Genomic DNA, 27,489 nt, shown 5'->3' with positions numbered 1-27,489 from the left:
TGGTTTAAATCATTTCTCATGGAATGAACTCAAAGGGTTACTGTCGGAGATCAACTATCTCCAGAATGGGACCTATCTTATGGGGTTCTGCAGGGCACAGTCTTATCCCCTATGTTATTCAACTTCTGTATAAAGCCTTAAGGAGAACTCATGCACAGCTATGGAGTTGATACCCAACTCTATATCTTGCTATCCAGATCTCCACAAGATTTAGTAGAAATCTTGGATCACTGCCTGACAGCTGTGGTGAAATGGCTGAAAATGAACAAATTGAAACTGAACCCAGACAAGACGGAAGTGATGCTTGTTGAGAAGGCAGAGAACTTGAAAAACATTGTACTCCTCACTTTTGCTGGAGTTCGTTTGACCCTTGCAGACTCAGTTAAGAGCCTATGGATTATACTGGATCCAGTGCTACTACTAGAAAAACAAGTTAAGGCAGCCACAAAAAATGCTTTCTCCAACCTCCCTCTAGCCTGGAAAATGGCTTCTCACCTCGACGCGGCTGACCTGGCCACCTGGATCCATGCTATGCTAACATCAAGACTTGACTATTGCAATGCACTATACATAGGTCTCCCATCTAAACTAACTAGAGACTCCAATTGGTGCAAAATACTGCAGCTCAACTGTTATCAGGAGCGAGCAAGATCATTAACATCACTCCCAACCTGCAGTCACTCCATTGACTACTCATTAGTTACCATGCTCTGTTCAAGTTATTGGTTATCACTTAACAAGCTCTTCATGGCCTTGGTCTGCCTCCTCCCCTATGCTCCTCCACGGCAGCATCGCTCACCTGAACAGGGTCTCCTGCAGGTGCCACCCTACACATTGGTGAAATCAACAGCAACCCATACACGGGCTTTCTCTGTGGAGGCCCCTACTATGTGGAATGGCCTGCCTGAAGAGGTCGAGAGAGCCCCCACTCTCTGGCTTTCCACAAACAATGCAAAACTGAATTATTCAAAAAGGCATTTTTTACTCAGATAGGAGGGCTGTATTGTAGGGAGGGGATCTCAGATGATCTGCTAATGAGTTAGGCACCATAGACTTTAGATTCCTGCTAATGCTATGTCTTTGTGAACTTGTATCTATTTACCCTATGGCATTGTTTATGGAAATGTTCTTGATATTGACTGTACTTATCTCATACTATGTAATCTTCCTTGAGTCTCCATGAGAAAGGTGAACTATAAATTACATAAATAAAATAAATAAATAGTAAGACAACATGCTCATCAGCACAGCTGGTGTTGTAACTGCTAGCACTAATTGGGAAAGGAACGATACAGGAAGCATCCCAGTTGGAATCTAGACTAGGATTCTACTCGAGATTTTTCCTAGTGGTTAAAAAAGATGGAGGATACAGACCCATCTTAGACTTGAGAGACTTAAATAAGTCTATCACGGTGCTCAAGTTCAGGAGGTAACTCTTCCCTTGATTTTATAGTTACTACCCATCCACCACCACCACCCCGGGTTGCAGTCCTTGACCTAAAGGACACACATTTTCTCATTCATGAGAATTACAGGAAATTCTTGAGATTTCAGTTGGAAGATAAGATCTATCAATATCAAGTCTTGCCCTTTGGTTTGGCAACAGCTCCCAGAGTATTCACTAAATGTATGGCAGTTGTAGTTGCATTTATTAGAAAACAAGGCTGTTCTGTTTATCTTAATCTAGGTGATTGGCTAATCACTATCCATTCTAGAGAGACCCTTCAAATTCATATTAGTTTGACAGTCAGGACATGTCAATACTTGGGCCTTGTTATCAACTTTAATAAGTCGCACCTGAATGAGCAAGAAGGGTGCAATTCACAGGGTCTGTTTTAGATGCTGAGCAAAATAAAACATTCTTACCCTTGGAGAGGGCTAGAAAGATACAGTTTATGATACATTCCTTTCTGAAATGCAGATTCCAGTCAGCATTAAAAATTCAGATGCTGTTATGCCTGATGGCAGCGACTTCAGCAGTCACACCAGTGGCAAGAATGCATATGAGACACCTACAGCTTTGGTTTCTGTTAGACTATAACCAAGGACTGCACCCTCAGGAAAGAAGGGATCCCATCTTGCTATCTAACTGTCAGACCTGCTGCCCTCTGTAGGTATTCTGTGTCTTCTGCCTTCTCTGTACACAAGACGTATTTCCAACAGATACCACAGTAATCTCTTACGGTTCTTTTGAAGGTTGGGGGCACATTGCCAGAACTTTGAAGTCCATGACATATGGCTAAGAGAAGAGAGAAAGTTATACATCAATATGAGAGTGGGCAGTACAATACAAGGGTATCTCAGGCTATACACATCCCAGGAGTTTCCAGCAGTGTTGCAGACAAACTAAGCAGATTGGGTTCTTCTACTCACGAATGATCAATTCTAGAATGGAACTTACAGCTGATCTTCCTACAGTGGAGAATCCCAGACATAGACCTCTTCACAAAGATGGAAAACATCAAGGCTCCCATATTCTGCTGCAGAGGGGGGCAGGACACAGCCTCCCTGTGAGACGCCATCCAGATAAGGTGGCCAGGACACCGGGTTTATGCATTCCCATCTATCCCAGTGATATTGCATGTGGTGGGGAAAATGCAAGGAGAACAACTGCTGGGGATGGCCAAAGGCAATACCTTCTGCTATGCAGACCATCAGGATGTATTCGAAGAAAAGGCAACTGATAAACTGCCACCTCACCAGCCATATGATTCTGCTACTGATCTTGTGCTGGATGAACTTTCACCAGTGGGGCACCTATATTCATTGTTGGAACCTTAGCTGGCTGCACTCCAGGAGTTTCTGGCCAAAAACTTATAGCAAGGGTTTATACACAGCTCAATGTCTCCCACCCCAGCTCTCGTGTTATTTATAAAGAAGAAAAGTGGGGAACTGAGACTCTGTAACGACTACTGCACCCTGAACAAAATCACTATCAGGGACTGTTACCCACTACTCCTGATTCCGGACCGGAACTCTTAGAATGCTTAAGGGGAGCCAAGTTTCACACCAAATTGGACCTCCACAATGCATACAACCTTGTATGGATCCATCAGGGGGATGAGTGGAAGACCACTTTCAGCACAAGTTATGTCTAATTTGAATATCTAGTAAGTTGTTCGCACTGGCCAGTGCGCCAGCTGTGTTCCAGAGATTAATGAATGATATCTTCCAGGACATTTTGGACTGGTTTGTCATAATTTATCTTGATGAAATTTATTCTAGGAAACAGTGGAGCACACTGAACATGTCTGCACAGTTTTGCAACGGTTGCAACAGCATGGCCTATTTGCCAAACTGGAGAAATGTGTATTTGATTTGCCTTCGGTAGAATTTCTAGGGCATGTAATCTCACCTCAAGGGCTTAAAATGGATCCCAAAAAGGTAGAGCCTGCCCTGTCATTGCAGGCTTCATGCATCTGTAAAGATGTTCAATGATTCTTGTGCTTCACCAATTATTACAGTTTATCCTGGCATTTGCATTTGTAGTAGTATACTTGATGAAGCTCTTGTGCCCCTGGGAGCCTTTCTGGTGGACTCCCAAAGCTGAACCAGCTTTCCAAAGTCTTAAGGCTCAGTTCACCTCAAAACACCTCATACACTACACAGATCTTCAGTTACCCTTTATCATGGAGACTGATGCTTCCAGCACAGCGACTGGGGCAGTGCTCTCTCAGCAAAAAGCCTCCAGGGAATCACCACATCCGTGTGCATATTATTCCGGCCAACTCACTCCAGTGGAAAGGAACAGTACCATATGGGAACAGGAGCTGCTTGCTCTTAAGGCAGCATTCGAAGTTTGGCAGCATCTTTTGGAGGAGACCTGACAACCAGTACAAGTGCACACAGATCAATGCAATCTAGAACACCTTCAGACAGCCCAGTGATTGAACCAGAGGCAGATCTGTTGGTCCTTACTCTTTGCCTGGTTCAATTTTACAGTCATCCACATCCTGAGTTTCCCAAACAAGCAGATGGACACCCTTTCCTGGAAGTTGGAGTATGCCACCCCTCCTACCAAGGAAGCACCCCTGGCCACGATTTTGCTTCCAGACAACTTTGACACTACTCAGCGTCCTCTGGCATTCTCAGACTGGATACGAGAACAACAAAAGCAGGACTCATTCACCTGGAAGCATTTCCAAAGCCCCCAGGAACCCAACCTACATCCGCAAGCTGGGGTCACTGAAGACCAAGGTCTGGTAACCCACTTGGCCAAGTATATATGCCACTAAGGCCACTGAGGTAGAGGTGCTACAACTAGCCTATGATACAAAGCCCAGTGGACATTTTGGCCACCACAAAACAATACATCTTCTAACTTGAGTTCTCGCTGCCCCTGGTTCAGAATGATGTAGCCCAGCATGAAGACTCAAGTCTGTAGACAGGCAAAGGACCTTCCCAGTAACCCGTCCAGGCTATTACAGCCTTTATCAACTCCCATAGGGCCCTGTTGGTCGGTTTCAATGGACTTTATCATGGGCCTGCCATGTTCGAAGGGCCACACAAGCATTTTTGTAATGGTTGATCTCCTCACCAAGATGGCCCATTCTGTTCCCCACTCTGGACTCCCCACGGCTCAGAAAACCACTCATCTCTACATTCAGTACATTTTCAGACTACATGGATTACCCAATCCAATGGCCAGACTGAACATGCTAATGAGCAGTACCTCCAGTGTTATATGAACCATCAACAGGACAATTGGGCAACCTTATTCCTGCTGGCCGAGTTTGCCTAAAACAATGCACTTCATTCGTCAACTCACCAAACATTCATGGCTAATTATGGCTACCACCCTCGGTTCTTCCCCCCAACCACCCTTTCCCAAAATGTCCCTGTGGCTGATGAATTTGTGCAAGAATTCCAAACCATCCAGAGGATTTTGCAAGAACAATTACGACAGGCCAAGGAATCCTATAAGGAGATAGCTGACCACAAGCCCCAATCAGGTAAACCTCTGAAAGTGAGAGATTGGGCCTGGCTTTCAAACCAGCATGTCTGAAGCCAACAACTCTCCCGAAAACTCGATGCCCAGTTCATCAGTCCATTCCTCCTCATTGCAGAGATCAACCCAACAGCTTATCGGCTACAACTACCACCCACATTATGAATTCACTCAGTGTTTCATCGTTCGCTCCTAGTTCCTGTCTTTCCTCCACATCCCTTGAGGAATCCAGTGCCTCTTTCGCCACCACTAGTAGTCAACTGGCATACGAAGTGTACAATGTCCTTCAAGATCTATTCCTTCCCAACTTCTGTCTTGTCTGAGTTCAATTTCTATTTGACCATAGCTGCCAAGCAGCAACCCAAGATCTCTACTCTCTCCTGCTGTGATTTTGATAGTGAGGTACAGAGCTGAGCGTCATCTGCATATTGATGGCAGCCAATTCCGTATCTACAAATGAGTTCTCCTAAAGGCTTTACATGGAGGATAAGATTGTGCAGTATGAAACTGCACAAGATAATTCCCACTCTGGAGATAGCTGTTAATGACTCTGGACCGGGCAGGATCCTAGGACACCTCAGACAGGACATACACATCCATGTATTTTTGGCAGGCTCAGAGTGCAGCATAGCAGCTTCTGTGCACATATTCTGAACAAATCAGAAGTTCATACAGATTCACGGGTAAAACTAAAATTAGTTTGCACAGTACATTTTACTGGGAAATTCCAACACAAAGTGATCCGAGGATGGGTAGAGGCCTTCAAGGAGGCAGTTTCTTAATAAACATCCAGATACTTATGCTTGGGGAGGCACGTTGCCTTCACTAGGTAGATGAGCTTTGTCAGGGCCATCTACTAGACCTGCTGTTTGATGTGCATTCCCTCAAAGAGAAAATGTACATGCACAAGTTTTCTAAAGTGTTTTTCTCATTTAAGTTTTCATAGCACCTTTTGTACTACTTCTCAGTTGGCCAGATCTCTGACCAACTTTGTTATTGTTGGTTCTTATCTGTTTTAGTTATATAGTGCTCTGTATGTGTATTCGTGTGAAAGTAAATATGGAAGAATTAGGTATTTTGTACCACATAAAATCTATAATCCAACAGAAAGAGTTGTAACATTAAGTCTATTGATTTTAGTTAATTTAAGCATGCTTAGCTGTTAACAACATTGCTATGTCATAGGTGACCATGTAAATTTACCATTTTATTTTCAAGTACAAAATATAAAATTATTTTTGCAATAATGGCAAAATTAATGTACTAAAAATCACTAGTTTTTGTACATTCTATGTATATTTGATGCATATGCATTTCTTATATCGATAAATTATTATTTAATCAGGAATATTTAAATTTTTGGAGAAGTGTCAAAATGTTATTTGATAGCATGACCAACACAATTTTCATTGTAAATTTCTTGCTTTAGTTTTTAGCAGAAGACTACACTCTAATGGACATTCTCTGCTATGTTACAAGAGATGATCTAAAATGCCTTAGGCTCAGGTAATTTTATTTTTTTAAAAAAAACAGATAACATAGTACTTTTATTTCCTAATGTCTTATACAAACAATGTTTGCTATAGTTCTGTGATAACATCATGCTTCAAACGTGAACATTTATACAGAATCCTTATTTACTGGACTTTTATACAAATTGTATTATCTTCTTAATGAAAAATATATGAGATGGCTAGTTAAATCAGTGCATTTATTTAGCAAGAATGCAGTTAGTGGCTATTTAAATAGAAAAAGATTAATACAGGCAACGTTTGCACAACGCTCTCTTTTTATATGAAATGATTTTATAATCTGTCATTGTTATGCATTCTTAGAAAATTCTGCTAGAAAAGTACAATTGACAGGCTTGACATTGATCAATCACAACTTGATCCATCCTGTAAGTCCATTGTTGGTTCCAGTACAGATATGATCATTTATCCTACTGTTAAATGGGACAAATTCTAGTGATATTATCTATGTATATAGCACATTTTTATTTACTTCCAAAAACTTCAGAGTGGCATACATTGTTCTCCCTCCCCCTGTTTATCCTCACAACAACCCTGTAGGCTGAGAGAGTATACTGAATAGGGGTGCTCATTAGAAAAATCCCTGAGCTGGAAATGTGCACAGAAATCAGCGTTTCACATTGTTACCATAATTATCCAGAACAGTAAAACATATCCAAGATCTTTAGGTATTACAAAAAATCCCTCCCTCAAACAATCTATGTGTTTTCCCCTCAAATTCAACTGCTTAACAGCAATACAGCATGTGCTCATATTCTGCTGATTTCCCCGGCAATGGCATTTCTCTCTTCCAGTTGGATCCTTGCAAGGGAGGACCATAGACTGCTCTCAGTCAGTCACCCAGTCACCTTTCAAAACAAGCTGCAGAGAGTGGCAGTTCTATTCCCCTCCCTCCTTTGTGGGGGTGGAGCCCTTTCTAGATGGGTGGGGGCACCTTGTTCAGGGGCCTATAAATTATACCTCTTGGTCCAATTTGCTTGAGACTTGGAGGTACTTTAGTGAACAGGCAGCAATAGCTTCTCCACAGTTTTGGTGTCATTTGGTCAAAAAATAGCCACTCCAGTCTCCCTTCTCCTGAAAAAATCCCCCATAGGGAATAATGGCAGACCTGCAGGAGGGATGGAACAAGGATTTTCTGGAAAGGAAACCTTTGTGAAAGGAAACAAGCAACAAACCACAAGGAAGGACAGCAAACAGAGGTTTCAGCAGAAAAGTAAATATTTTGTCAACAGTTGGTTACTGTAAAAGTAGGGAAATGAAATAAATACAGGCAGTTTTTTAAAATGCTGCTGGCCAGTTGGAGCTCTCCTGCTAGGCTGCCATTTGACCACCATTTTAGGAATCAATAGAGAGAAATGTAGCTGTTCAGAGAAGCACCTACTCGAGGGATCTGTAAAATCAAACCCCATTGCTCAATGTGCTCAAAACTTAGGAAGTCTTTAGATTGGAGGGAGGACTGTGCTTTGTGCAAATCTAGTGCCATTATCTTTATAAACAGCTGCCCCAGGCCTCATATAGATTCCCAATTGAAAAGAATGGTCCCAAACTCCAGAACCCAAAAAACCACATCAATCTAAATCCTGAGTTGGTAATGTCCTAACTGGAAATAATCAATCATTGAGCCTCCCCAAAGCCCAGATCTGAAATTATAACAGTTTTCTTCTCAGAACACACCTAATATTGTAACAAACTAAGTGGTATTGTGGGGGATTTAAAGCCAGGTCTCCTAGATTCTAGTTTGACACTCTAACAGGTACATTAGTAGTAGAAGAAAACTGATGGAAGTTGGGGGTGAGGCAATAAAAGATATTGGACAACTTCTGCACATTAAAAGTTTTTTCCTTGTCTTTGGTGTTGTGTCATAACTACATCAGGCCTGCATACATATTACATGCATCAGCGCAACCCAAATGATCCTCAGTTCCCTATCTACCTCCGTTTCTCCAGGCGTCACTCAAAATAAAAATTGAAAGAGTATTTGGCTTACTTCCCTTCTCCCAATCTTTCTTATTCCTCATACAGTGGTTAATATAGAGATATCTGTATTAGCGTTTTAACTTTGGGCATTTTGCATATTCCACATCTGTAATTCAGCTTTAACCCCTGCATTACATTGTTTTAGCAATGGTTTCTTCCAGTTTTTGCCTTACCTTCACAAGTGACTCACTCCAGACTATAAAGAATTTTTAACATCACTTATGTATATTGTCGTCATTGGGAACTTTTAAAAAAGTGTTTTGCTATTGCTTGAGAATGTCCAAAACCTCTTTGTTGTGAGTAAAAGCTCCATTGCGACTTTCTCTTACAGAGGTGGTATTTTATGCACGTTGTGGAAGGCCATCTCTGACTTCCGAGAGAAGCACACCTGAAAAGAATTCCTCCATCTCCACAGAGAACTGGAGCTTTCCTGCAGCACAGAGTAGGAGCTCCATCAGAGATGCTGTTGCACTTTAATCCAGTATTTGTTTACCATTGTTAAGAACACCGCAGCTTTCTGGCTGCATCTACTCCTAAAGTATGTAGAGTGTGTCTACAACAGTAAATGTTATTTTAGTTTAATTTTTTTTAAAGTAGAATCTTCTCTTTTTCTAAAATGTTGGAACAGCTATTATGTTTAAGAAATGCCAATGCTGATATTATACATACCAGTTGTAAGATTCTGTGTAATTCTTACATCACTGAAACCAAACCAAAATGTGAAGATTAACGTTCTCAGTTTTATATATGTGCCAGAACTTGCAAAAGGGCAGGTTGAATTATGGGACTGAGTCTGTCCTCACTGTGGAAAGGAGGCACATCATTTCTGTTTTAAGGTGGCCTTGTGTACAGCTTGGAGCTTTTTAGGGCTGGTATTGTGAAAGACTTATGTCAGGATGTTCTTGGTAGGTGGGGCAAGGAGTCCCAGTCAGAAATGTTCGTCAAGATCCTTATGTGTGTTCATAATCTAGAGTGGAATTATCATGTATAGTTTTGTTGGTTGCTTTTCATTCTTTCTAGTATGCAGAATGTAACAATTGGTACTTATAGTCCACTTTAAATGTTTATATTGTTTATTTTTAGTAACTTAACTACAAGTCTTCAGTGCATTTGTTTTTAGTGTTACGTACTACTGAACTGTACCAGTTACATATGCCTGAACTATATATAGTACTGTTAGCTTGTTCTAAAGCTATCCATGTTGACATACATTTAAGAAATAAAGGATAATGTACAATTCTAACACATTTCTTGAGTGTTTTTAAAGGCGTCACTGAAAGGCTTGAATGATAGCAAGCAGGCATAAATGAAGAACAAATGAAAATAAAACAGCTATTGGGAATAAAACAGACAGGTACAGACATCACCCACACTGCTACAAGTCAGATGATAAGGGGGAAGTGTGATATATGACAGGAAACAGCATGAGAGGAAAGAGTTAAATATCCAGTTCCCTCCATTGCTGCTGTGAGCAGATTGGCAGTCCCCTGCAGGTGGATTTCAGTGATGTCTTTTCACAGATCTCCCACTGAATATGTTGTTTATAACAGCATGTAGGATGGAACTATTTGTGTTCTTCCTTCAGTGCAGGAGAGGAAAATTGGTTAGATATATATGGAATCCTTGAATAAAATTAGCAGCATAAAGCCTCAATATCCAAAATTTTAGTGTTGCCTATAACAAAGATCAAAACATTTCCCCCACTATTCACTGCATTATGTTGTTCCAGAGTATTGTTTCTAATAGCAATCTTAGGTTTAAAAGCCATTTAAGTGTCTTATTTTCCCACAAAAATGCGACTCCCAGTTCTGTTTTTGCAACAGTGATGAAAAGCGATTGACAATAAGAACTATTGTACGAGGTAAATCCTTTCTGTCTGTCTGTCATTCTCTGCTCTTATGATGCGAAGTCTTGAGCATCAATAATTTAACAACAGAACAACAAAGAAGTAACAGTAGTAATAACAGCAAATAATGATAATGGGAACAACAAATATAACTACAACAGCTAAAACATTGGGTTGTCCAGGTCTGGCTATTAGATTTAATTACATAGGGGGGAAACTTGGCTACTGCCAGAGTAGTAGTACGATCACTTCCAGCCAAAAGAATCTGTAACTTATAATGGGCCAGAAGACAGACCAGATCCTTCAAAAAGGGAGAAAAAAGCATAATTCTATACCTATGTAATTTTGGACAATCCAATAAAATGGAGCAAGACTACAAGACTCCCTGTGTCGCAGCTGCAAAGTCTATCTGCTAATGGGATCCTTCCAAAACAGCTAGATAATGCTGCCATTGGGATTGAATTAAAGTGAGCCAACATACAGGCTTGTCAGTATTTAGCAACTGTCAAGTAGTCGAGATATGCTGGACTAGATTTTGGATCTGCCAGTCCCAAGTAGAGAGGAGAACAAATTCTATCATCCCAGATTCTGGTACTGAACTCATCTAGAGCATAAAGATGTCTCAAAATCAAGTTTCTATTAAAAATCGGACTGGCACAATGGACATCGTTAGGGAAAATCCCCAGCCAATCCAGGTGGGAGGTTATCAATTTCTGCCAGGTTGTTTTAAAGGCATCCTCCTCAGTAAAAAAAAAAAAAAAAGCCCACCCATTTCCAGGGAGTTAATTTGAGCTTAAATCTAAAAGCAGATGCTGAGGCCCTTGCCTCTAGGGAGTGCATGCCTAATTCAGCTCTCAGTATGGTTCCTGCCATGCAGTGTGGAACTCCCATGATTCTATGGAAGAATCTAGCAGAAAAGATACTGAGCTGATCATGGCAACTGGAGTGTTTTGGCTCCTTTAGTTTCTTGACTAAGGTCCCTATCTCCTCAGGCAAAACTCTAGGCCAAGCTGGGCGCATCCCTTGCTCCCACAGAGGCTCTTCATTTGTTAGTGGGCCATTGAAAAGATTAGACTAATATTTTTCCCAAGCACCTCAATGAATACAGAAATCTATCCCCTTTCTTCCTCTCATAACATTAGAAACCAAGGTCCCCCCCAAAATCGGATCATTGTTTTGAGAGGCAAGATTTAGAAAGTTCCATCCCTTTCTGATTTTTTCATATTTTTTATTGCTGACCACTTGATTGAATTTCCTTTTTAGCTGGTTCAGCTTGATGTATACTTGGGAACTATAGGTTCTCCTCGGCTTAAGATGAACTTGAGTTATTTGATGTTTGAAAGAACAACATTCTTTGTCACACCAATTATTCTACCAGACAAAATTGTTTCTTATTCATCCTTAAGTCTCTAAAAAGGATTGGTTTCAATAGACCCACAACCTTGTCCAACATTCCCAAAAGGAATTCCAAGGAAGCATCCTGATAGGCAATAATTTTTTTTTAAAAATCTAAAGTGTCTAAAAGAGCACCCACTTTTCCTTCGACATCTGCATTCCATCGGACCAGTCTGGGTGTATTCTGGGCCCTCAAGAAGGGAATCTGATGTTCTGGAAATGATTTCCCTGACAAACCCACCAAGAAGAGTGTAACTGGCAGGTGGTCATTACCAAGTTAAGGCCCTAACAACACTGAATGGTAAGCAAAAATGTATGGGCAGTTATATTAAATGACAGGTCACCTCCCCCCAGTTTCCCTTCTTTTCTATACTTGCCAGCATCATTTCTGTGTAACAGCTCACACACACAAGACAGAACTCAGCTCCTTGGAACCTGCTTTTTTTCTGCTGAAAAAAAGGCAAGTGCAATTTCACTGGGATTTCTCTGCCAGCAAAAGTCAAAAGAAATCACAGTGGAACTCAAATTACCACAAACATGGGTGTGTTATGGCCACAGCAGGTATACTAATTTGTGGCATCATGAACTCTGCTGAAGAAATGTTCTTCTAAACACGATACACAGCATGTGAAAGCAAGCTGTGTACGAAGGAACATGCCACCCACATCATGATATGGTTTATTGTTTCCTGACTAAAAAGATACAGTTTTGGGCACAGCTGTTCCTATGAAGGTGTAAGCAGTGTCATTTTGGAACCTATTTATCACTGAATGCTAATATAATTTAATGCACAGGAACTAATACTGCAAGCCCAATTGTAATGCAGTGTTAGTGAGTTGGTGTTGCTAGGTGTGGGGAAAACTGATGATGGGATGTTAATGTTGCCTATTCTTGGACCTGCACATGAGGAGTTCAAATTCTCACATGTCATTTGTGAGTGTGAGCAAAAACAGCCACAAGGAGGTGAAAATACCTGAATGGGCTTGTAATCACTTTTAATTCTGGATGAAGGGGGGAGGGGTCTGCTGTACAACAGCAGAGCTAAAACTTTCACTCAAAATACAGCAAAGCTCAACCATCCCTCTCCCTCCATGATGCTATATGAAAAAGTATTTAGAGAACTTCATGCTTTTAAGCAGTTCCCAAAGGAAGTTACAAAATAAACTAAAATAAATAATACAGTTTTATTTAAATAAAACTTTCAATACCACAATTATAGGCTAGGATCAGAACTAGATATTTCCATGGGTGCAAAGCATTTCTCCTGTCCATCTCCTGTGGCAGCCAAAAATTTTGTTTCCAGCAGTCCCCTCCCCCCCCCCCAAGCAGGGTTTTGTGGAGCATTTCGGGGGGGCCACAGAAAGGGATGGAAAAAATGTGTTCCATAAATGGAAATCGTTGCATCTGTGGAAATGTTATTCTGGATCCAGCCCCATGTCAGATACAACCCACATGCCAACTAGCATGTGGCTCTAAGACTTGAACAAACAAATGAAAGATAAGGATATCCTGGATCTTACAGGTCTCAGCAAGCAACTGGATCCAATACTTCTAGGGACTGCAACTGAAGATGCACATTCAGCAGTAACCTTTAGCCTGATCCTAATTAGAAACACAAGTTGGCTATCCCCAGCAGATTTCAGTGAGTGGGAGGGCATATATGGGAGGAGATGCTTTAGATCACTAGCACTCTGAATATAACCCAGCAGCAAACTTGCAATCCAGCTCTTATATAGCAGAACCTCAGAATTAATCAGATGGTTCCTGGGGCTTGGTTGGGCTTACTCCTGGGCCTGGCCACCTGTGACCTTCTAGGGCAATGGCCCACCAGAAAATTTCACTGTAAGTTAAATGCCCCCCCCCACCCCCAATTGCAGCTGTGGTTTTTAACACCATTAGGAGGGAGCGGGATATTGGGTCAACATTATATTCCTGGTTTGACGCTTGTAAGAGAATTACTCCAAGGAGATAAGCAAGATTCGAGTCCAGCAGCACCTTAAAGACCAAGTAGATTTCCAGAGAGGAGATTTCGAGAGTCAGAGCTTCCTTCGTCAGATAGTTGACCAGTGTTCTTAGAAGGCCCATGATGATGCCATATTGGTCCTACAAAACAACACACGCAGAGGAGTTTGTCCCTTCACCACATGATGCTTAAAGTGAACCTTCGTGCACCCTGACAAAAAATAAAATCTAAGATGTGGTATGAAGTCGACCACCCTAGGAGCAGGAAGACTGAAACAGTAATGATAATATTTGGGTTGTAAATTCTGGCTGTTGAAAAGTAGTTATAATTTCATCTAGGTTTATATACTTTACGATATACAATCCTAAATCTGAACATCGGTCACAGCTGCTTTCCAAAGAAGAGAGAGCATTCATTCACCCGCCGCCATGGAGCGAGACGCATCTTCAGCATCAGTTGCTGCTCTTCTTTGGCGCCCATCATTTCAAGGTCCGTAGCTCATTTCTGTCGACTGTTTTGTGGATTTCAACTGAAGCTTCACTCAACAGCTTTATATGGCGAGTCTTATCGGCAGTCGTGGGCTGGAGCCGCTCACTCGCGCGTTCTCCTAGAGCTAGAGCCTGCTTACCAGTGTAATACAATCGAAAGGGGCTGGCAGTGGACGGGGAGAGCGCTCAGTTCCGCGGGGGCTGGGTGCGAAGACGAGAGCTGGCTGGCGGAGAAGCATCGTCAAGGAAACCAAAGGAGCGATGGTTTGGGGAAACAAATCCTCCCAGCCCTTACAGGAATGCTAACGCGCAAGTTCAGAGCAGAAGAGCCGCTCGCCTTGCCGCCCCAGGCTCCAAAAGCCACACAGCAGACAGAAATCCAAGCACTGGAGCCCCCCGCCCCCGCCCCCGCCCCCTTCCCGCTGCGTATTGCTGCTGGGAGATCCTTCTCTTGCCCGGCTAGACCCCTGCCAGGCCAGCAAGAACTACAGCGCCTCGCACATTCGCCTTTGCCCCACGGGCGCCGCCGAGCTCGGCTCCCAGCTGTCCCGCGACCTGTCCGCTAGGGGGAGCGTTTGCGCCGTACGCGCCAACCGCTCCTCCCTGCGCCACCGGCAGCGGATTGCCTGGCTGCGGCGCGCGCCTTTCCTGCCGCTCACCTGCCCAGGCCACGTTCCGCTCCCCGAGGGAGGGTCAGAGGCGCCGCGGGGCGGGGCGGCGGAGCTGGCGGAGGCGACATGGCGGAGGCAGGAGGCGGCGTAGCCGGGCAAGCCGGCCGGAGGAGCGGCGCGGCTTCCTCTGCTCGGGCAGGTGAGTCGCTCGCTCCTCTCCAGCTCGCTCTCCGAGGGCTGGGGTGAGACGCACCTGGGCGGGCTCCGCTTGGAAGGCGGCGGGCGCCAGGATGCCCGGCTCCCCTCCCCCTCCCGGGCGAGAATCCGGATGCGGCGTCCGAGCGGGGGCTCGCAGTCGCAGCACCCCAGATGCTGCCCTGGGCGGAGGAGCGCGGGAGAGAGCGCTGGCCCGCCTGAGAGCGGCCACCTCCCCGGCTGCTCTGCACAGCCGCCTCTACCTCGAACAGGTGCTAATGACTCCCGTTGCCCTTCTGTCCCCTGCCCGCCCCCTCATATAGCTCTTGTTCTAGCATTGCTTTGTGTGCCCTGAATCTTGGGCGAAAGTGTCGGGTTTCAGCCCCGTTATCTAGAGCCAAATGCGGAGGGGAGGACCCAAAGTGGGCCTTTATCGTGCAACTTTTAAAACAAAATGAGAGTGAACCGATGACCGTGCAAGAGAAACTACAGCGAGGGAAGCTTGTTGCTCCCTTTCTTTCCTGTGGGGGTCCCCCTGTGCCGTTAGCAACTCTGCGTCAGACAGACATTCCATTTGTTTGTTTTCTAGAAAAAAGGTGGAAGGAAGCTGTACCTGTTGAATGTCTCTCATGCTGTTGCTGGAGAAGCAGGTGTCCTGCCAAAAACAAGAACACCTGAAAGGACACCCCCCCCCCAAACAAACAACCTTACTTTCTTTTGTTTGTTGTGTTGTTGCATGGGGTTGGGTCAAGGGTGTGCTCTTCAGTAGAATCCAATATTTCCAGTCCCTTCTGTTTATTTGTCTGTGACTATCATTTTGTATTTCTTATGACTTTTTGCTGCTTTTTTAAAAAAAATCTATTTATGGTGGTTTGTGTATGGAAATAAAGCAGGTGCTACAATAGCTGGGATTAAACCGGCTGTAACTGTATTGGTGGAATGTGACATAAATAAGCCAGTTAGTTAATGGGGAGGGGGTTGTTATAACCTATTCTGTTGCATTGCCTTGGCAGATTGGCATACAACAGTCATTTCCCCTTGGCTGTTGTTCCATAAATTACCAGTCTCTCTTATGAGGAGACAGAAATGTATGAAATACATTCTAATCTAGAGTTCCGCACCCACTGTTGGCTGTACCATATCATGGGGATGCTCAGCCATGTGTTTGTCCTACATCATCCATTTTGGCTAATCTGTTTCTTCTAGTACTCTTTCTATTGCTAACGTTTTTTCATGTCAAACTCTGGTTCTTCTATAAGGAGGGGGAAGTGGATTAACTCTACTTTAGCTCCATCCTATTCTATAGACTCCCAAATCTTAACAGCCATGTTTCTTAAATAAGAGAGCTGAATGTCACTTCCCCTAAATACTATATTTGGGTGCTTAATTACAATAAGCTGCTTATGTCCCTGTTTACCTCTTGCCTCTCCTTCCTATCATGGTTTGCAGCACCTTGCTTGACCTTTTTGAAGAACAATTCCACTTGAGCTAAACTAAATTGGGAAGATAACTGTTCAGTGGGGCTGATGTTCTTCAAGAACCAGCTGGATAATTGATACGAGGGTAAGGCAAAAAACCAGCCTGCTTCTGTGTCAAGCCTTCTGAGACCTTAAAGCCAAACCTCAGGTCTTGTGAGTCTTCAGGTATATAGGTAAACAACATCACAATGCAAGGCCTGGTGAGGCCACTTCTTCCATCCTTCTTCCTCTCTATAGTTGTGGTGGATGGCATGGGACCTTTATCCATTGTGATTCAGGAGGCAGCTTGGCCTTTTACTCCTTTTTGATTTAAAGTGGCTGCAATATATATTGCTGGATGTTGCATTTAAAAATAAACCCTTCTAGGCTTTTATTGGTTGGCTGGCAAATTCTCTAAAGGCATAAGCTTTCAGCATACTGATTTCTACAGAGTGTGGTTAATCTGATTTGAAAGCTTTCTACTGAAAAGTAGGTGTACATTTGCAGTCAAAGCCTCTGAAGAAGTGTATGCATGGGTAACTTAGTTGGCCTTAATGGAGTGACTCATGGTAATAAATTTAAATGTACACCCAAAGACACGTTTACCATAGCTGTGGCATGGTGTGCATGATTAATGGTTTTGCATTTGATTTGTTGTAGTTTCCAGTGTAGCTTGCCAATTCCAGGTTCACTGCATTCTAATTTTAAGGATAGTTGGTGTTACCAGTAATTCTTGGAGGGCATGTTATGTGATCTGCTCAGTGTTTCTGTGTTTGCTTCTATTCATATCATATCAATTGTACTGGCAAAACTAAATACTGAAATAAGCATGTATTGTTTTCTCCTGTTATCTGCCTTTTGTCTAATATTAAAGAGTCCAGTAGCACCTTTAAGACTAACCAATTTTATTGTAGCATAAGCTTTTGAGAATCACAGTTCTCTTCGTCAGATGCAATATTGTCTAATATTGTATGCTTTTACAGATGTGCTTAGAAATAAAAGTAATTGATCCAGATATAAGGTAATGAAGAATTGTTCAGTAGATTTTAGTAAGATAAAGATCAGTACCAAGCTATCCGCTCTTCAATAGCCAGTTTGGTGTAGCCAGAGAGCCAGTTTGGTGTAGTGGTTACGAGTGCAGGACTCTAATCTGGAGAACTGAGTTTGATTCCCCACTCCTCTGCTTGAAGTCAGCTGGATGACCTTGGGTCAGTCACAGCTTCTAGGAGCTTTCTTAGCCCCACCCACCTCACAGGTTGTTTTATTGTGGTGATAATAATGACATACTTTGTAAACTGTTCTGAGTGGGCATTATCCTGAAGGGCAGTATATAAATCGAATGTTATTGTTATTATACAGAATCGGGAGCTAGTGTGAAAATAAAAACCAGTGCAAATAAATGCCCTTTATATCAAAACAAGTTCTCAACAGATTTCTGGGTTAAGCTATAATATTGTAAATAGGGCTGCCAAGTCCCCTACTGGAGACAGGGGATTCCCCACTCCTAGCATCTTCCCCCTGCTGTCACTCACATGGCTGGTAGGGGAAAGAGGCCTGTGGAATGGGCCAGGGAGGCAAAAAACCATCCAAGCCAACTCGCAGTGGTTGTGCTCCCACCGAGCACAATGAAGTGGCATCATCTTGCCCCCTTCAAGAGTGCACATGCACGCTATGCACACATGCAAGAATGCCTCCATAGTGAATGCCAGGAGCCTCCCCCTCCTGCTGGGAGGGTAAGGAGACCTGGTAACCCTAGTTGCTAACTATATTTGTGCTGAACTGTATTTCTTGCTGAAGGAGAATCATGAAGCCCTTTCTGAAGAGGCAATCCCTGGATCTGAGTGATCATAACTATCATCCTCCAGAGCGATATATTTGTTTTTGGGCAAAGGGTCTGTGAAACTTCAGGAATCTTGGATGAGATGAATTGTCTTTATTGAATGTTCCAACTGTTGATCATATTGACTTACACTGTGTAATCTGCCTTGAATCTCAAGAGACAGGAGGACTACCCTACTATATAAAAGGCTAACTGTGTTCCAGGCAACTCATTTCCTACCCTAGTGTGCCTCCAGGATCAGGAGCTGAGCAGGGGGCCGTACCCACCCCTGACTTCACCCAGCTGGAATCAAGGGCAGAGAAGGGGCAATGCCCATCCCCCCAACTTCGCCAAGCTGGGATCAGGAGCAGGGGGCAATACCCGCCTCCGACTTCACCCAGCTGGAATCAAGGGCAGAGAAGGGGCAATGCCCATCCCCCCAACTTCACCAAGCTGGGATCAGGAACTGACCAGGGGGCAATACCCCCCTCCGACTTCACCCAGCTGGGATCAGGAGCAGAGCAGGTGGCAATGCCTGCCCCCTGCCTTCACCCGGCTGGGATCAGGAACAGAGCAGGTGGCAATGCCAGCCCCCACCTTCAACCAGCTGGGATCAGGAGCGGAGCAGGTGGAAATGCCCGTCCCCCCTTCACATTGCCCGGATCAGACGCAGAGCAGGCAGCAATGCCCCACCTTAACCCAGAGCAAGAGGCAATGTCCGTCCCCTTTACACAGCTGGGATCACAAGCAGAGCAGGTGGTAAGGCCTGCCTCCTCTTCCCCCAGCTGGAATCAGGCATGGAGCAGGTGGCAATGCCCCCCTTCACACAGCCGGGATCAGGAGCGGAGCAGGTGGCAGTGCCCACTCCCCGAGCCTGGATCTGGAGGACAGCAGGTGGCAATTCCCACCCCTTCCTTTCACGCAGCCTGGATCTGGAGCAGAGTAGGTGACAATACCTGCTTCCCCTTCAACTCCCTGGAATCAGGAGCTGTGCAGGTGGCAATGCCCGCCCCCTTCACCCGGATGAAATCAGGTGCAGAGCAGGATACAGTGCCTGTTTCTCTTCACCCAGCTGGAATCAGGAGCAGAGCAAGTTGCCATGCCTCCCCCCCCCCCACACACACACTTTTCACCCAGCTGGGATCAGGAGCAGAGCAGATGGCAATGTCCGGGATCAGTCATGGAGGAGGAGGCAGTGCCCACCTGCTCACCCTCCCCTTTTTAGAGCCCATTGTATTTTTTCCCACAACGGGCTTTGTTACTAGTAAATAACAAATAAACAACAAATGTCCTTGATCAATCTGATAAGAGACTTTTGCAAAGAGAGAGACAATGGGAGTTTAGCCCTTTTATTCTTGTGGCCTCTTTCAACAGATTTTGACACCACAGAGCATAGAATCCTCATGAACCAATTTGCTGAAATTTCTGTTTGGGGTTACTGCATTCCAGTGGTTTCAGTCTCATCTAGGGGAATGGTGGTGCTTGATTTTGTGGCATTTGTGCTGTGGATTTTCCCAAGGCTTCATCCTTTCCCAGAAGGTATTTAGCTTCTTTTTGAGGTTGTCTGGAGATTTTGCAGCAAAGTCATTCTATTTCCCCTTCTCAATAGAGACTGATGAGTAGGTGGATGTTCTCAATAAGTGGCAGTAATGGGATGAAAGGAGGTCAGTAAACTGCAGCTCAGTCAAGACTAATATGTTGTTGGTTAACAGTTCCCAACTGAGAATTAAAGAGGTCAGCTTTGAATGGGATTGCACTCTCCTTAATGGAGCAAGTTTACAGCCTGGGAGTGCTGTTAAAGGCTCAGGCTTCTTCTGTGGCAGGGACACCTTTTAACCTGTTTTTGTTGATACGCTATCCATGGTACTTCATTGAATAGTGAGATCTGACTGCAGTAGACATGGGCACGGAACAAAAAAACCCCGAACCGCTCAGTTTGTGGTTCATTAATTTCCATAGAACACGAACTTAACAAATTCACCCAATTCCCAAACTGGTTCATGGTTTGGGGGGAGAAGACTAGGATGGGGGGGGCGGGGAGAAAGGAAAAAAGCACCATGGTTGTTGTGGATTTTCCGGGCTGTATAGCCGTGGTCAACAACCATCATTCTCTGGCCGTGAAAGCCTTCGACAATATATCGAAAAAAGCACCCTTTCTCCAAACACCTCCCCAGTCCCCAGTCAGTAAGAAAAACAAGAAAGCAAGAGAAAAGAGGCTTTTCAGCCCCTTTCCCAGCAGCCAAAAGTACAGGCCAAAGATCCAAGTTCCAATCCCAATCCCAACACCACAGCCAGCCACCAAGCTCTCCTCCCTCTCCCAGTCAAGAGAAACTGAAACCAGGAATCACACGGCTTCCCCTATTTATGGGGAAAGCCGAGAGATTGAACAACACAGGAGCACTCTGGTTGGCAGAAAAACCTGCCTAACTTGATTTTGGAAGGAAGAGATTGATGTTACCCTGGCTGCTGAAGGCCTATCTCCTCAGTTGCCTTGGAGATTCTAACCCTCACCCCCTTTCCTGGCTGGATAGGCCAGAGTGGCAGCTCTCTAGTTGGCAGGGACAGCTGCCAATCAAGCTTGGAGGCCTCAGATTGTGGGCAAACTAAAGACTGCCACCGTTGCTGGGCGAGGGAGAATTTGGTGCTAAAAGTGTTCGAACCAGCAACGGAACGGTAAGAAAAGTTCGTTTGGGTCGGAACAACACAGTCCCACGGAACGCATGGTTCTTTGACTATGAACAGGCTGTTCCGTACGGAATTTTGTTCTATAGTTCGTTTTGCGCCCATCTCTAGACTGCAATCATTCATGGGATGATCACATCCGGGTCTCATGACTGTACCATGGAGCTGTTTTGGTGTAAATGTTAGGTAGTGCAAAATGCAGTTACCTGGTGTAGGGTATAGTAAACACAACCTGTCAGTTTAAAAGAACTACTGTGGCTGCTGGTTTGTTTCTGGGCACATTATTTTTTAAAAAAATTATGTAACTTATCTTGAGGTTCAATGAAAACAGTGGTCTCTGAATGGTTCTTACCTTTAAATGATCTTGCACCAAGATTTTTGAAGGATATTTACTCCCAAATGAATGCACTCATCTGCAAACATTTCCTTCAGTGGTTCTGCTCTGTGTCCCCACCTTCAGTTTACCTGATTCAAAGTTTGTTCAGGCATCAGTGAAAATGCAGGCCTTACACAGAGAGTTTTTAGTGGATCTGGTATGGATGGGCATGTCAGAGAGTGAAAAACCAGTGGTACAGATGAGCTAGGTGAATTTCAGCTGGTAGCAGGCGAGAAACAATTTAGCTAAAATGAACTCTCTGGTGGTTTAGAAAAAAGTTTTGTTCAAAATTTGATCATGAGGATAAGGAAAGAGGTTTATCAGAAAGGAGAGCAATGACGTATAGTGGTTATACTGTCTGACTAGGACTTGGGAGACCATGGCTCAAATTCCCACATAGCTGTTATGCTCAACGGATGACCATCAATCATTTTCTCTTGATGGAATTTACATCCCAAGGTGGTTTTGAGGAAAAATGGGGGAGGAAGAGCCATCTAAACCACCCTTACCTTCCTGAGAAATAAAAATGGGTCAATACATTGGGAGGCCTTTTGTAGGCATTGGGAAGCAACATGTCAGAAAGGCAAAGAAATACAAGTGGAATGTGGAGACAGTTGAGTATTTAAAAGTCTGACTTGAAAGAACCAAAAGTTGAATGTCAAACTGCACATGCTCGTTTCACAGCTCGATCTTTTGCAGGGAAAGGTGCACCAAAGTAGGGAGCCTGCTCTGTCAAAATTCGCACATGTTCAGAACTGAATATGCTGAGCAGCAGTCTTATCAAAAGGAACTTAAAGTCTACATTTTCGTTGCAGAAGTCTGTATCCCTAACCTCAAATCTTCATTGCATTCCTCACATCCCAAAACTGCTATTTTTCTAGAATTCCCTGTGACTATTATGTGCTATTTACTCGTTTGGACATTTTATACCAAGACTTGGCAGGTGCTTGCATGAAATAAAGGCTGAAACCCAGGCAAATGCCATTCATCCTAAGAAGTGAGGAACGCTCAAATTGCTAACATCAATCTAGAATTTTCCTGCTACTGTTACACATATTAGAGCAGATTTTCCCCAACAAATTGGGTATGTATATAAGGATACATGGTCCTTACCAGTGAAAGAAGCAGAAGAGGCAAAGTGTGAGAGAGGTAGATTATAACTGCTTCATGCTTCTTAACAGGTGGGACCTGTTGAAAGTATCTACAATATATTCAAGATGACCAACATTCATACTATAGTATCCTTTGAAGCATGGTGGAAGGGGAAGCTTCCTATCAGATACAGTTGCCAACCTCCAGGAAGGGCCTTAAAATCTGCTTGAGTTGCAGCTGATCTCCAGAGATCAGTTTCCCTGGCGAAAATGACTGCTTTGGAGGCTGGATTCTATGGCATTATACCCTCCCCAAGTACAGTCCTATCCAGGCTCCACCCAGAAGTCTCCAGGAGTTGACAGCCCTACTGTCAGATCACTCTTCAGTTTTGCTTAGCAGCCGGTACTAGGATTGCCAGGTCTTCTGCTGTGGTTTAAGAATATTGCTTTGGCAGTAGCTGCCACTATAGCAGCTATATATATTGCCATGTGCAATGGAAAGTAAGCTGTGGCTTCCATTTCGTGGCTAGCTCTGCCTCCTGTGGCAGCCATTTTGTAGTTTCTCCCACCACACTGTCAGAATTCCAAAGGTGCCCACAGGCTCAAAAAGGTGATAGGGTATTCCTTACTACTGCATCATCCGTAAGGGGGCTCATTTAAATTTCTCATTTGATGCAGTTCCAGAATTTTCCTCTGGTCTCTAATCAAGAAATGATGTTGCTTTTTCACATGGGAAATGATAGAACAGATCTTACTATGACAGCATCTACATGAACAAATCATTCATAACATTTCCTTTATTACCTTTCTTACTGTAAACAAGTGTTAGACAATGAAGGAGGTCGTTAAATTCAGTTAGTTCCCTAAAGGAACACTAGCATGTTGTGGAATCTCTTGAGACTCTAGTGAAGAATTCAGAGAGAGTGAAAGAAAATATGTGAACCAAAGGATGAGGTAATGTGTGTTTAAACACCTCCTTTCATGCAAAGTTTTGAAGCTTTATCCTTTTAATATTTGAAGTTCTGGAAGGTCAGCTTCAGAAGTAAAAGTTCAGAAAGTTTCAGAAGTAAAAGTTGTATTGCTTTCATTCCCGCAAGAGACAGAAGGAATTGTAAGCAGAGACATGAAAATCCACTTATTATCTCTCTGTTTACAAGAAGGCTGGTTTATTCATACGGAATGCTTTGTAGCACACATCATACTGTATCTACGGTAAATTAACTGAAATGGTTTAGTGAAGTCAGATGGGCCAGACAAGGGAGCCAGCCATGTTGCTCACCACTGGGGAAAATGATACCCCTTTCCCCATTTTTCAGGTTACCAGTCATCTTGATTCAGAACTATTTATTTAGAACATGTAGATAGGCACTTTGAACTCTTCTTTAATAAGGTACTTGTAAGAAGTAAATACAAAGTAGAGCTTAGATTTAAAAAGAACTGGATTCAAACCATCTCCTGTGATGTGCCCATAATAATGTCTTAGGTGAGTTGTAGGGTTATCAGGTCCCTCTAGTCCCCTGGTGGGGGACTGGGAACCCGGCACTCACCCTCCATGGCATCCAGCATCCCTTCTCGTGTGCACACATAGCGCACGTGCACTTGCTCCTGGTGTGCGTGATGACATCACTTCCAGGAAGTGACATCACACACGTCAAAGGGCGGTCTGGCTGCTCTGCACTTGCTGAAGGGCTGAATTGCCCCCTTGCGGGCCCAAAACTGGCCCATTGCGGGGTGCGGGGGTGCTCTGCACCGCCGGGGGGCGTCCCCTGCCACTGGCCAGGGAAGTGGGGGATTGGCAGCTCTAGTAAGTCGCCATTTCTGGGTCTCAGTATCTACAAAAGGAGATCAGTCTGCCTTGTTGGATTGTTGTGAGAACAAATACACAGAATGTCAGGCATGTGAAAATGCAATATAATTGATGAATAAAAGTAGTGTAAAATTAATGAGATGTGCTACCCTGTCCTTTGTATGGTTGCTCAGGAGTAAGTCCCACTGAATTGTGTGATGATTACTCCAAAGTAAATGTGGAGTAAATGTGGAATCCAAAGTACATATAGATTCTTAATCAGAGAATAACTTGTTAATGGCATGATCCTGCAAAATTAAGCACTCTTCGTATTGATTTCAGTTGGAGTTGTATGTATTTACATCTCTAGTACCGAGAAAAAAACTATTGAGGTTAAAAATGTTTTACATTGGATGTATCATGTCCTAACATTCAAGATCCGGATGGTATAATGCATGCTATAAGTGTTGTTTGTTTTAAGCTTAGTTAGTCATAAAAAATCATTATTTTTTCTTTGCTGAATGATACTTAGCAAAAGCTGCTTTTTAACTTGCTGCACAATATCAAAGGTCATCCAGAGCTGGACATGTGGAAATCAAGCAAGAAATCTGGAGTTACACTTTAATAAGTTTTCTACTAGTTAAAGTTTTTCATTTCACAGCTATAATCCAGCATGCCATTATATGCTGATAAATCCCATTAAAGTCTATGGGAGTTGTGTATTTGTACCTGTATGCAGGATGGCATGCCAAGTGTTTAGGAATATAACTTAGTTTCTTTTTAATCCTGTAATACAAATAGGTTGGGAGGGATATTTTGGAAAGCTTTCACCCTTTTTTTGTGTCTGTGAATTAACTTTGCCCTTAGAAATGAACAATTATTCATGAAAATTAGGGTTGTTATTAGACATGGGCACGAACCCCAAAAAATTAACAAACCAGCGGTTCGTGGTTCGGTGCCGATGACGAACCTGAACCAGCGAACTGAAACAAACATTTCATCTTCGTTCTTCTGTGCCTCCACACATGGGACTGCGCAGGCGCAGGCCAGCCGCCGGAGAATTTTCTAGAGCTTCCATGGCTCCGAAGGGGCCGTTTGTCGCGCGCCTCAGCGACCGTTTTCCCGCCCAAACGGTCACGTGATCCTCCAGCGACCAACGGCCCCTTCCCTCAGTTCTGTTCTTGCCGCCGCTTGGAGAGAACGTGAGCTTCGTTGCTCTGTGCTTTTGTGCTTCGTGCTTTATTCTGACTGATTGCTTGGCTTTTGACTTCGGACTTCGTGACCTCGACTATTCTTCGGATCTCGTTTTGGACTTTGTTGTGGACTCGGTAATTTGACTCGGACTGTTTTTGACCTTCCTTTCGCGTGCCCCTGAAGATGGCCTCAAAGGCTCTCTTCAAGCATTGTCTCCAATGCCACACGAAAATGGCCAAGACCGATGGCCATGAACTGTGCCTGTTCTGTTTGGGGGAGACCCATAATGTGACGGCCTGTAAGATTTGCCAGGGCTTCACCAGCAAGGCCCGGCAGGAGCGCAAGGCCCGACTGAACTCCTCCCTGTGGCAGAAGGTCATGTCCGGAGGCGCTCCGCTGCCCTCCTCCAAGGCCGGCCCAAGCCCCTCTGCCGAACGGCATTCGAGAGCTGGCTCAGTGGCCTCCGCGAGGTCGGGGTCGAAACCGCGTCCCCCGAGTACCTCGGCGTCGAGAGCGGCCTCTCCAGCGCAGGGACCGGTGCGGCCGCCCCGTAGCGCGTCATCTACCAGGTCGGATCCGAGACCAGCTTCGGAACCGAGGATCCTGGTACCGAGTCCCCGGTCAGAACCGACGACCGGTTCGATCCCGATCAAGGCGAAGAGGTCGAAGCCGAGGTCCCCTTCGAAGGCGAGGAGCGCGTCGGTTCCGAGGTCTTCTTCGGAACCAGCGAAGAAGAAGAAGAAGACCAAGCATCACCGGTCGCCGCGTCCCGCTCCTCAGGAGGAGGTCATCGTGCTTCCTCACACGCCTTCCCCTCATCTGGGCTCCCCGGAGCCAGAAGACATCTCCGTGCCAGTGCCGGATCCGATGGCCTTCGAGACGGTGCCCGCGGAATTCTCGTCGGGGCCGGAGCCGAGCCCGCGCCGTCGGAGCCGACCATCGCTTCCCCTTCGGTCGCCGAGGCTGGAACCGAGCCCGTCTCCTCGTCGGAGCCGTCCGTCGCCTGTCCGTCCGTCTCCACCTCCGGTCGGTCGTGAGCGGCATGGTTCCGGGGACAGTGTCCGATCAGTCCGGTCCACTGCGTCCCGGCATCGACAGGCTTCCTACCTCCCCTCGCCATACCGTTGCCAATGGGAGGGGGCACCTGCGGGCTTCTCCGTGTCGGAACCGAGGCCTTCGACATCGAGGTCGGCGTGGGCTCCCCCTCCGCTCCAGGTTCCGGAATCCCAGCTCGGTTCCGATGAGGAGGATGTGGAGAGCTTTGGCGGCTACCAGTCGGAGTCCTGGTCCGAACCATCGCCAGCTGAGGAGCTAGTGCCATCTGCGGACTCCCCATTCGAGGACCTCCGCATCTACGCCGACCAGATGGCAAGAATGGCCAAGGCTCTCGAGATGGACATCTCTTCAGCAGCCCCGAAGACCAAGGACAAGCTCCTCAAACGTATTTACGGGGATAATCCGGCGTACGTTGGGTTTCCAATGCTCGAGGGTATTGAGGAAATCGTGGAGAAGGTATGGCAGGTGCCCTGTGATCAGCCTCCAACATCCAAGAGGATTGAGCAGCTCTACAAGATCAAGCAGGGTACCTGGCCGGCACTGGTGAAACACCCTCCACCTTCCTCCTTGGTCACGGAGGAATTCAACCCCCGACGGTCGGGTCACTCCTCGGTGCCTGCCGATAAAGAGGGCAAGAAGCTGGATGCCATGGGCAGGCGCCAGTACATCGTCGCTTCGCTGGGTCTGAGGATCGCCAACTACCAGACCATCATGGCAGGGTACCAATTGTACCTCTGGGAGAAGTTGGCATCCTACACTCGAGACCTTCCACCTGAGCAGAAGGCTGTGGTGTCCCTGCTGCAAACAGAGGCTGTCCGGCTGTCTAAGCAGCAGATGAATGCCGGGAGCCACGCTGCCGACACTGCTGCTCGGGGAATGGCTTCGGCGGTGGTCCTCAGGCGCCACTCCTGGTTGCGGTCTACGGCCCTGTCCCAGGAGGTGCGTTCCAGGGTGGAGAGCATGCCCTTTGAGGGGGACTCGCTGTTCTCCAAATCGACCGACGAGACCCTGAAAAAGAAAAAAGAGGACAGGCAGACGGCGCGGTCCTTGGGTCTGGCTCCAGCGGACAAGCC

At 45.0% G+C, this 27,489-nt stretch overlaps 2 protein-coding genes across 3 annotated transcripts in view; both read left to right on the top strand.

Moving 5' to 3' along the window:
* MAP3K5 (mitogen-activated protein kinase kinase kinase 5) overlaps window positions 1-9,674 on the top strand; it is a 167,355-nt gene extending 157,681 nt beyond the window's left edge. The window contains exons 29-30 of one of the 2 annotated variants that reach the window (XM_054975933.1): window positions 6,378-6,454; window positions 8,789-9,674. In XM_054975933.1, the coding sequence (XP_054831908.1) occupies window positions 6,378-6,454; window positions 8,789-8,849 (138 nt within the window). In that variant the 3' untranslated portion in view covers window positions 8,850-9,674. Of the gene's footprint in view, window positions 1-6,377; window positions 6,455-8,788 lie in introns of those variants that run through there. The other variant, XM_054975943.1, reaches the window with a different exon arrangement.
* Window positions 9,675-14,870: 5,196 nt separating this feature from the next.
* MAP7 (microtubule associated protein 7) overlaps window positions 14,871-27,489 on the top strand; it is a 160,639-nt gene continuing 148,020 nt past the window's right edge. Inside the window, exon 1 of the mRNA XM_054987089.1 lies at window positions 14,871-14,959. Within this exon, the coding sequence (XP_054843064.1) occupies window positions 14,887-14,959 (73 nt within the window). The 5' untranslated portion in view covers window positions 14,871-14,886. The remainder of the gene's footprint in view (window positions 14,960-27,489) is intronic.

Source organism: Eublepharis macularius, chromosome 1 (assembly GCF_028583425.1).
Source record: "Eublepharis macularius isolate TG4126 chromosome 1, MPM_Emac_v1.0, whole genome shotgun sequence".
In the NCBI taxonomy this organism is placed as follows: Eukaryota; Metazoa; Chordata; class Lepidosauria; order Squamata; family Eublepharidae; genus Eublepharis; species Eublepharis macularius.
Note: the sequence above shows the minus strand (reverse complement) of the source record. Positions and strands in the feature narration are given on the sequence as shown.